The following is an 11,469-nucleotide window of genomic DNA, read 5'->3' on the forward strand; positions in this document are numbered from 1 at the left end:
TGTATAAATGTAACAGGCCTCAGTGCTGGTTCTAATGCTGCTTCCAGCTTTATTTGTGAAGAGCACAGCAGCTTACAAAACACGTAGCTAGCTCGTACAGCTGCGACGTAAAACTTTCACAAGCTAAAATGACCTTAAAATAACGGGGCTACCTGCGGTGATGCTAGCATTAGCATATGTTAGCACGTTACCTTCAAATGTTGGTCAGACTGCGTAAACTCCGTTTCACTGCAGGGTCCCTTCATTCTTCACATATCCGTGTCGGGATGAGTGTAAATCTTGAGGCTGAACAGTTTATTAAATTGGAATTTGAAAATGAATTTATGAATGCAGAATTTATTCTAAAATGTATTATTTAAGCACAGAATTCTTTATTTCATGACTCTTGTGGTCCTCCATAGTTCTTATAACTGGTTTATTCTATTATTATTCTATAACTTTAAATAAATCAGTTTAAATAAATAAACACTTGACACGAATAGAGTATCACTGTTTATTATTAGTAAGCAAAAATGACAAAGAAGCTTGCAAAGGAAATTTATGTAACCATTGAGATAAGAAAACACCCAAAAAGAGCAGAAGCTGCACATGATGAAAGACATGATAAATTTAACCTTCCCTTCTTTCATTTAAATAATTCTGTTCTGGCACTAAACAGCTAAACCTTCATGGGAAATAAACAATAAACCTGATAAGGAAATGACATGGAAAAGCCTTCACAAAGACCCATACTTTCCCTGCATTAAAAACATGTTTTAGGTCCTCCACAGAGGTTTCAGTCTTCCCCAAAGGAAAATAATGATGATTGTAATCAAAACTTTTTAATATATTCTTATATTGCTTGATTTTTAACAGTTTACAGACTAAATATGCCCACCCCCACACATTTCCAATCAAAACCAGAAAACCCCCAAAGACGTTAAAAAACAAACAAGGGCTGTGTGAGACATTTGCAGCTGACTACCTCCTGCTGGATTCACATCACTGTGAACTCATGTCTGTCCTCAGAGCATCTGGCTTTTTGCCACGAAAGGTGGGATGAGTAGGATGAAGAGAACGTTCTACCTTTGTGCTTGGCTGTATTTGTGTTGTGCTGTTTTTTTCTCCTTCTGTCTATTGTGTCATTTTTATGTAGTAGATTATACTTGCAAAAGAAACCAAAGAAAGCACAATAACAACTTTCAGTCCAACAGCCCCATCCTCTCCGTGCCCCCCTGGCTGACCTGCAGGTGAGAAACAGCTGTGAGGTATCAGCTGATCACATTGCAAAGATCAGCTGCTACACACAAAGTCTCATCATCAACATTTTTAAAAATAAACAAGCTTCAGCTCTGATTACATCTTTTTATGTATCTTGAGTTTTCGACTCCCAACCGGACACCTCGGAAAATAACTGAATGTGTCCAAAGCCAAAATGAATTTGACTGACTTACCTTTTGGAATAACTTTTAGGTGGATGATGCTGATGGGATCAGTCTTTAAAATGTATAACTTTCTACCGTCTCTCAGTTCCTGGATGATGCAACACTCGTATGTTCCACTATCAGCAGTCGTCACATCCTTCAGAATCAAAGACATGACTCCATCCTTCATCTGTCTGTCCTTCAGATCCACCCGGTTCTTAAAAGAGGGATGCTGATAATATGAAACAAACTCTTTTTCCCAGTACCAAAGTACATATTGTGCCTTCAAGTCACGTCTGCTCCACTCTACACCTGGTATGATTTTGTTGTTTGGAGCTCGACATGTCAGAGTGACATTCTGTCCAGACTCAGCTGTGATGTTTTTCTGGCCTGAAAGAGGAAACAACACAGAGCAGAGAGGTTAAAGAACTAACTGATAACTACAACAGCCAATCACAGACAAAAAAAAATACAAACCAAGAAAAAGACCCAATGCTATATATGTTTATGTCTCATGTTTCAACTAGTTCTTCAACATGCAGCCCTTTACCTACTTTGTTTAAGTTACTATAACCATTTAGGAAGAACATAAGTTAATCACCTCTTTTCTACAGGCTGTAGCCAGTTTTAAAGTATAAAGTACAACTACAAAGATCCAAGCTTTTGACTTTTATTCTCCTCAGAAACATCCGACATCAAGAACCAGGAAGCAACTTCATCTATACTAACAAACTGAACTCTACCAACTCACTTTGAGGAACAACACTCAGGTAGGTGGTGCTGATGGGGTAACTATCCAGACTGGCTCTCTTCCTGCGGTTCACTCCTCTCTGGGCCACATAACACTCATATGTTCCAGTGTCATTAATTGTCACATTCTTCAGAATCAAAGACATGTCTTTATCCGTCATCTGTCTGTCCTTCAGATGCACCCGGTCCTTAAAAGATGGATGTTGGTAATCTGGAAAAATCTTGTTGTCCTGATAATAAAGGACATATTTTGGCTCCAGGTCAGCTCTGCTCCACTCTGCAGCTATTATGGGGTTGTTGCTGTTTAGAGCTCGACATGGCAGAGTGACCGTCTGCCCCATCACAGCTATGATGATTTTTTTGTCTGAGTGAGAAAAGAACAGACTGGTTAAAGAAAAGAAGGGATCGCCAATCATGGAAACAAGAAACACAAGTATCATATTCATATTTAGGAAAAAAAAAATAAAAAATATATATATATATATATATATATATATATATTAGGGGTGCAACGATACACAAAATTCACGGTTTGGTTCGGTTCGATACTTTGCTGTGAGGTTCGATATTTATTCGATACAAAAAATGTTCATGCCTTTTTAATTTGTCATTTATTAAAATTATAAATATATATTTTAACTCAAAAGTACAGTTTTTAAATTTATTGTTGCTGAAACAACAAAGTAATAAAAAAATAAATCTAATCGGGAAATCACTCATCTTTGGAAAAGAGACTTTATTACAGTGAAATGTCTCTTTCCAAAATAAAAGCTATACTATACGCTTCTTCTGGGCTGTATTCTCAGCAGCATATTAAACATATCAGGTCCCCATGAGGAGAATCATGTGCTAACGGCTGTCTAAATGACTCGGGTAAAGTTTGTAGCATGCCTGCTTGTTGTTTATGTCTACTTTCACTTGTCTTTGCACTACGATGATGTCGGAGTAAATGTGCAGTCATATTCGTTGTGTTCCCACTAGTGCTGTCAGCGTTAATCTGAAATGACGTTAATGCGACAACACGGCAAATCTCCGTTAACGAGCTACCACGGATCGCCCCGTGCATAGGGCTGGACGGCGTCATCACGTTAACAAGCAAACTGCGCTAACGCACTAGTTCCAACTGGTTGAGCATTGCGTGGCACATTCGACATACTGTTTTACTTTTGTCCATGACACGCTTACCATCAGGGTCATGCTTCACATGAAAACCAAAATAGTTCCAAATGCCACATCTGAATGAGGGTGGGGGAGGTTCAATTTTGGATAGCGGTGAGGCAGTTGCCATGTTGCAGCGAGCTTATGCTTCTGTCTTGCTAGCTTGCATTGCGCTCAGTGGATCTACACTCGACAGTGCAGCCTACGAGGAGTATATATATATATATATATATATATATATATATATATATATATATATATATATATGTATGTGTGTGTGTGTGTGTGTGTGTGTGTGTGTGTGTGTGTTTGTGTGTGTGTGTGTGTATGAACTGAAATCTGTCAACTCACTTGGACGCACAACACTTAAATAGTTGGTGCTGATGTGTTCACTATCAGGACTGGCTGTCTCCCTAATGTACACTGCTCTCTGGACCACATGACACTCGTATGCTCCCGAGTCATCAGTAGTCACATCCTTCAGAATCAAAGACACGTCTCCATCCTTCATCTGTCTGTCTTGCAAATCCACCCTGTTCTTAAAAGATGGATGCTGATTTTCTGGATGAAATCGCTGATTCTGGTAAGAAAGGACATATTCTTCTCCCAGGTCAGCTCTTTTCCACACTACAACCATGATAAACTTTAAATCGGGGAGTGGAACTCGACATGGTAGAATGATGTTCTGCCCAGAATCAACTGTGATTTTTTTCTGGTCTGAAAGAGGAAACAACACAGAGTAGAGAAGTCAAAGAACTAACTTACAACTACAGCAGCCAGTCACAGAAAAAAAAAAAAAAGATTGGATCTTTGGATCTTGTACTCAGAGCTTGTTCCTGTGCTGCCATAATTTTAGTCCAGCTCTGTTAGCCACTGGTAGGATTTCTGGATGTCAGCCCCTTTCTCTATCTGCCAGTGCTATATAATGTGCATGGACCTGTCCTTCCATGATGGCTCCTCCTCTTCCTACTTTTTCTGACACTAACTAGTCCCCTGCCTCTATCCTTCCGCTTAGCACACAATCTTAGGGTGCTGGACTTGGGGTGAAACCCTCCATGCATGCTAAGGAGCTCGGACAACTGCTCCGTCTATCAATAGCTGGTGTTTTGTGCCTTTGGTATTCTTGCCAATTAGATTCTGTGCCCCATTCATCTATTCAGCCATGTGCTTAATCATTTTAGGCACAGTTATACCTGGAACAATATCCGAGTTATCAACACCTACACCATGCCTGTGATCAGGTACACTCCTGAAATAATAAGTTGGCCAAAGGAGGAGATGGAAGCCAGTGACATCAAGACATGTAAGGTCCTTCATGGAGGGTTTCATCCCAGGTCCAGCACCCGGAGGCTGAATAGTAAGAAGAAGGAAAGAAGCCAGGGACTGGTGAGTCTCAGTAGCACAGTCCAGGATGAGACAACAAACATCCAAGAGTAAATCAGGAAGATGGCCCCAACTGACCGTGTGCTCAGTTAATACCTCTAGTATCCAGTGTTGGGAAGGTTACTTTTAAAATGTATTCCACCACAGATGACAGTATACATGCCCCAAAATGTATCCTGTAGCGTATTCTGTTACGTTACTCAATGAAAGTAACGTATTCTGAATACTTTGGATTACTTAATATATTATCATGCTGTTTACAACTACGTGAATGTACTATTGCTGTGATTTATTACTGTTACTGAAGGTCCGCGGCTCCGAACCGTAGTAAAGGGACCTCTGGCTAATACGGTGGGTTCTGTGTCGGGCTCATAGCTGAAAACTAGCTTTACTTTGTTGTGTGAGTCAACTTTGCTAACGAGAGACAGAGATAGGCGCTGAAAGGCTGCTCCAACGAAACTTATTGTTTCGGAGGAAATCACGAACACTGTGTACAGTCGAGTCTTAATAGCTTACTTACAACTGGGATCGTCAGGCACTCTTCTTGGCTGCAGTGGTTATTATTATATTTACATGCTTCCACCTCCCGTTTCTGCTCAGTGACAACTCGTACTTTTTGACTATCCTTTTTCTTCCTCCCTTTCTCTCACATACACATAACTGGTATGGCAGTCCGTTCTCCCTGCAGCATGGACTACACTGCCCATGAGGCTACATTCTTTTTGTAACACTCTACCTATTGTCTTCATATTAAATCATTTTTGGAATAATAATTTTTTAAAACATTTCTTCACGTCCTTTACGTGGGCCACAAGTAGAGGTGACATGGGCCGCCAGTTTGAGACACAGACATTAGAGCCTTTTAATGCGTGTTTTATTTAGTTTCTACCGGCGTGGAATCACCAAAAATAGAGAGGGCATAGCCTATATATGAAACAGGAAAATACCTATAAATATATATATAATAAAAAGTAACTGTATTCTGAATATCACTCTTTTAAACTGTAACTGTGACGGAATACAGTTACTCATATTTTGTATTTTAAATTCGTAACAGGTCCAGCACCCAGAGGCGGAATAGTAAGAAGAAGGAAAGAAGCCAGGGACTGGTGAGTCTCAGTAGCACATGTATTCCATTACTCCCCAATACTGGTGGTACCAGAGAGCCAAAGAAGAAAGGACGGGGATCCATGAACCATCATGGAAGAACAGGCCCTGCACGGCATGTAGTACTGGCAGATAGAGGAAGTGGCTGGCATCCTGAAATTCTACCAGCAGCTAGACAAAGCTGGACCGAAATAAAGCACTGAGTCACTAATCATGGCATGGCATGCCATTTTTTCATGGTCAGTGTAAATGTGGGGTACAGAAGATTATATAGGTCCCTCATCCTATTCATGTAAACCCCTCCTTCATGTAAAACTCAAACTTACCTGGAGGAACAACAGTTAGGTAGGTGATGCTGATGGGGTGAATATCCAGACAGGCTCGTTTCGTTTTTCTCTGGTCAACGTAACACACATAGAGTCCTGAGTCATCAGCTGTCACATCCTTCAAAATCAAAGACACGTCTCCACCCTTCATCTGTCTGTCCTTCAGATCCACCCTGTTCTTAAAAAATGGATGCTGATAATCTGTATCAATCTCTCCGTCCTGGTAAAAAAGGACATATTCTGGCTCCAGGTCAGATCTTATCCATAATGCAGCTATGATGGGGTCATTGCTGTTTGGAGCTTGACATTCTAGAGTGGCCGTGGACTTGTCTCCCCCAATAATTATGCTGTTATTGTGGTCTGAAAGAAGAAACAAAATAGAGCACAGAGGTTAAAGAACAAACTGATCACTACAGCAGCAGCCAATCACAGAAAAGAACAGGGGATGCTATGGCAACCTAGACATCTCTTCTCAACAACAGATGTCTACAAATGCACCTGTCTTTTACAGGCTGTAGCCCGTTTTAAAGTATAAGGTACAAGTACAAGGATCCAAGCTTTGTTCACCTCAGAAACATCAGACATCAAGAACCAGGAAGCAGCTTCATCTCTACTAACAAACTGAACTCTACCAACTCACTTTGAAGAGAAACAGTCAGGTAGGTGGCTCTGATGTAGTAACCATCCAGACTCGTTGTTTTGCTGTGGTTCGCTCCTTTCTGGACCACGTAACACTCGTATGCTCCCGCGTCATCAGTAGTAAGATCCATCAGAATCAAAGACACGTCTCCACCCTTCATCTGTCTGTCCTGCAGATCCACCCTGTTCTTAAAAGACGGATGCTGGTAATCTGGAACAAGCTTATTGTCCCGGTAAAAAAGGACATATTCTGGCTCCAGGTCACGTCTGCTCCACTCCACAGCTACAATGGGGTTGTTGTTGCTTGGAACTTGACATGGCAGAGCGATGGTCATTCCAGTCTGACCTAATATAACTTTGTCTACTGAAAGAGGAAACAACAGAGGGGTTCAAGAGATCAACGACCAACCAGTCACTTTAAAGTGAGGAGCTAGTGGGCGATCAGGGAGCTTTTTACTGTACATTGCTTCAGACAAACACAAGGGGCACATTCAGTCAATGACTGACTGTCTAGTGAAGGAATATTGTGTGAACTCACTTAATGAAGGGCTACTGTACTTACAGCACCACTGTTTCATAATTACTTATTATTTAGTCTATAAATACATTGTTATGCTTGGTCTTCATTAGCTTTTTTTTTTAGACCTCTGCTGTGGAAGTGACAGAAGGCATATTCTGAAGTTAGTCAGATTTTTTGTAGACATTTGATGTACTGGAACTGTTTGTATGTTATTTCTCCAGGTTTGCACAGTTTGCTATGTTGAGCCAATTAGTCACTAAAAGAAGTGTGATAGGAAGTGTTTGCTCATGAGTGAAGCAAGACATGGTGTGTTTCTTCCGATCCAAAGCCATCCACTTCGCTAAATCCCTTTGAGTGGCAATATGAGTAAGTTTCTTAGTTGTGTTTACCTTTTAGACAGGGTATATGACATTATTGAAGCGATTTGGAAACATTTGATGTGTTTTATATGTCCACTTATATTCAACCTAAGCTAATGTTTATGTGACATTTCTGTATTCTGTATCATTTCAGTTTCACACTTTTTTGCATTAAATCCTGTCCAAATACAACACGTGCCTGTTCCTTGGAGGAAGTGATGCAAGAGAGAGTTTAGCTGGCTGTGAATCTCAATATAGGACACTGGGTCACATTGGGTGCAACAGTACATTTGATATTAACAATATTCAGTCACCTAAATAAACTTTTCTTCAATCAGAATACAAAGTAGCATAATTATCATGCCTATGTACATCAGCCAATAGGATAGTTTTAAATTTGAAACCAGTGTTTAATGTTGCACCAAAATTCAAATTGCTATCATGTGCAACACTGCGTGATCAATCATCCGTTCCTGTGTTTGGTGTCAGGAGTGTCCAATTGATCGATTTTGTGCGGAAGAAGAGTCAAATGATGAGTCAAACACCTTATTTAAATTTTAGCACTCACTGGGCCTAAAGCAAGAAGCCAGAGTTAACAGAGGAAGTGTACTACCTCCGTCAAGGCACCTTTATCACTAACTGAGGTTTTAGGTTTTTCGACCTAGTTTAAAAGTAAAGATTTTTTTTCCCAATGAGTAGCTTTTAATTGACGATTTATTTTTTTGCCAACAGTTTACTGTACCAGCCCGCTAATGACTAACTGCTGGTTCAACCTCACTTGCTATCTTTGTAATAACACAAACTTGTGCAGAGTAGGAAAAACCAGATTTGTTTTGATGTGAACTTAGGAATGAACTGTGGGTTTGAGGAAATGAAGCAGGTGTAGCAGGAGGAGAGGACAAGCTCAGGTAAACAGAGTGCTCACAAGCTAAATGACGCAGCTCTCCTCCTCCCACATTTCTGGTTTAACAGTAATGTTTGGAAAAGAAACAGACCTCAGATCAGTCCTTCAGCTTTAACTCTCGGCAGATGTGGCAGGTCATACAGCCCAGTTAAACATACCTTTAAAACAATGAACAGAATCCTTGAAGAGTGTTAATAATTTATAAATCTGAAATCTAATCTCACCTGCAGAGACAAACGAGAGGCAGACAGACAGTAAAGTCCAGCAGATAGATGCAGACGTTACAGCAGACATTGCTCCTTCGTTTAAAGTGTAATAAATGTCAAAAAAAATGGTGGTATTTTTCAACCATTACAAAATCCCTGAACTTAAAATCTGATGTTTTTAAAGAAAGCTGAAAGTCTCTTAGTGTGATACCAGTTATCAGTTAGCTTGTTCTTGCGATGGTCCAGAGAGGCCAGCGTTTCTTTCTCTTTCTCTTTAGTTGAGTCTACCGTAGCGCAAAGTAGTAGTAGTGATGTGCGTTGTTTTCTCTCTTCATTTCTGTCTCTATCGTCCTCCTGTCCTGCTGGTGAAGAGGAGACGGGGAGTGTCTTCTTCCCTGTCTTGGCTCCACCCAGAGGCTGAGTCTCTTCTGTTGATCCTGTCACCTGTTTGCTTTAAAGTCTTTACTTCAGCAGATTTAAAGACCAGATATAACCTCGTTGCCAATCTAGTACTGTGACATTGCAACGGATATTTCTCTTCTGTCACATGTTTTTGACATCTAAACTTTACAAAACAAGGAATTGTGACAGGTTTTAGGAACTAGAAATGGATCAGTTCCCCTTTTTGGGAGGGAGAGCCTTCAGTTTTCAGGCCCCTCTTCTGTGGAACCAGCTTCCAGTTTGGATTCGGGAGACAGACACTATCTCTACTTTCAAGATTAGACTTAAAGCTTTCCTCTTTGCTAAAGCATATAGTTAGGGCTGGACCAGGTGACCCTGACTCCTCCCTTAGTTATGCTGCAATAGGTGTAGGCTGCCGGGGGATTTTCAAGATACATCAAGTATTTCTTCTTCAGTCTCCTGTCTCACTCACTCACTATGTGTTAATAGACCTCTCTGCATTGAATCATACTTGATATTGATCTCTGGCTCTCTTCCACAGCATGTCTTTGTCCTGTCTTCCTTCTCTCACCTCTCAACTAGTCACAGTTTTTCTTTCCTACTGTCACCAAAGTGCTTGCTCATAGGAGGTCACATGACTGTTGGGTTATGTGTTATTCTTATTTAACTATTTAACTTTTAGTTGAGGTTAAGGTCAGCCATTATTTAGCATTGTCTTCTTGGTTTCTGTGTTTGGGTTCTTGTCTACTCTGTCACGTGTTTTAGTTATGCTAAGCTTGTGTTGTCATGTCTAGTTTCCATGTTTCTGTTTCACTTTGAAAGGTCCCGTGTTTCTTGGTTTAGCCTCACTTCCCCTGTTGAGCCATTATGTACATTTGTGTCAGCTGGTTCCTCATTTGTTTCCATTTCCCATGATCACCCCTTGTTTATTTATTCTGTGTGTTTCCATTCGTTCCTTGTCACGCCATCTCATCCTTACTGTCGCCACAGGTCTTTCATGATGTGGTATCGGACATGTTCATGTTTCTGGATTTCATAGATACTTCATAGCTTCTTTTATGCTCCTGTACCAAATCATATTAAGTCATAGTCAGTTCTAGTTCCTCCAGTATAGGTTTAGGTTTAGTTTTGTTTAGTTTTGTTCTCACTTGGTTTTCTGTTCCTGAGTCTCAGCCAAATAAAGGCTCGCTTTTTGTTGTAATGATTCTGTCTCCTCATCTGTGTCCACACTTGGGTCCAAAAAATATAAACATGAACTGTGAAAACATCTTTCAAGTATGGGTTTTATGGTGGATAAAATAAGATAGGTGTAAATCCTAGTTGATGTAATATGTGGTAAAAAAAAAATACATATATATATATACACTCAACAAAAATATAAACGCAACACCTTTGTTACTGCTCCCATTCCCCATGGGATGGACGTAGAGACCTAAAATTCATTCCAGATACACAATATAACCATCCCTCCCAAACAGTGGTCACAAATCAGTCCAAATGTGTGGTAGTGGGCACATCTGCCATATTGAGATAATCCATCCCACCTCACAGGTGTGCCACATCAGGATGCTGATCTGACATCATGAGTAGTGCACAGGTGTACCTCAGACTGCCCACAACAAAAGGCCACCCTGGAATGTGCAGTTTTGTCTCACAGCAAAATGCCACAGATGCCACAAGCAATGAGGGAGCGTGCAATTGGCATGCTGAAAGCAGGAATGTCAACCAGATCTGTCGCCCGTGCATTGAATGTTCATTTCTCAACCATAAGCCGTCTCCACAGGCGTTTCAGAGAATATGGCAGCACATCCAACCGGCCTCACAACCGCAGACCTCGTGTAACCACACCAGCCCAGGACCTCCACATCCAGCAGGTTCACCTCCAAGATCGTCTGAGACCAGCCACCCAGACAGCTGCTGGAACAATTGGTTTGCACAACCAAACAATTTCTGCACAAACTGTCAGAAACCATCTCAGGGACGCTCAACTGCATGCCCGTCGTCCTCATCGGGGTCTTGACCTGACTCCAGCTCGTCGCCGTAACAGACTTGTGTGGGCAAATGCTCACATTCGATGGCGTCTGGCACGTTGGAGAGGTGTGCGCTTCACGGATGAATCATGGTTCACATTGTTCAGGGCAGATGGCAGCTGAGAATGTCCCAGTTCTTGCATGGCCAGCATACTCACCGGACATGTCACCCATTGAGCATGTTCGGGATGTGCTTGACCGGCGTATACGACAGCGTGTACCAGTTCCCACGAATATCCAACAACCTCGCACAGCCATTGAAGTGGAGTGGACCAACATTCC

The 11,469-nt window shown here is 41.2% G+C and overlaps 1 protein-coding gene across 1 annotated transcript; it reads right to left on the minus strand.

Annotated features, from left to right (window-relative positions):
- Positions 1 to 538: 538 nt before the first annotated feature.
- LOC147334163 (butyrophilin-like protein 2) lies at positions 539 to 9,014 on the minus strand. Its single transcript, XM_086286483.1, has 6 exons — positions 8,774 to 9,014; positions 6,768 to 7,130; positions 6,128 to 6,487; positions 3,663 to 4,028; positions 2,155 to 2,517; positions 539 to 1,793 (listed from the first exon to the last, which is right to left on the minus strand). The coding sequence occupies exons 1-6, from the start codon at positions 8,841 to 8,843 to the stop codon at positions 1,336 to 1,338; spliced, it is 1,980 nt and encodes a 659-aa protein (XP_086142609.1). The 5' UTR covers positions 8,844 to 9,014; the 3' UTR covers positions 539 to 1,335.
- Positions 9,015 to 11,469: the final 2,455 nt, after the last annotated feature.

This window comes from Aulonocara sp. 'chitande type north' Nkhata Bay, linkage group LG3, assembly GCF_057382095.1.
Source record: "Aulonocara sp. 'chitande type north' Nkhata Bay isolate Kocher_YH1m ecotype deep benthic linkage group LG3, A_spYH_male_GT1.1, whole genome shotgun sequence".
Taxonomy (NCBI): Eukaryota; Metazoa; Chordata; class Actinopteri; order Cichliformes; family Cichlidae; genus Aulonocara; species Aulonocara sp. 'chitande type north' Nkhata Bay.

Bases quoted from the DNA above. Each gene is read 5' to 3' on its own strand.
- LOC147334163 (XM_086286483.1), bottom strand. From the start codon at position 8,843: ATGTCTGCTGTAACGTCTGCATCTATCTGCTGGACTTTACTGTCTGTC. The intron at 7,131-8,773 runs GTGAGATTAGAT...TTCCTCTTTCAG, and splicing joins CCTCTCGTTTGTCTCTGCAG to TAGACAAAGTTATATTAGGT. The intron at 6,488-6,767 runs GTGAGTTGGTAG...TTCTTCTTTCAG, and splicing joins CCTGACTGTTTCTCTTCAAA to ACCACAATAACAGCATAATT.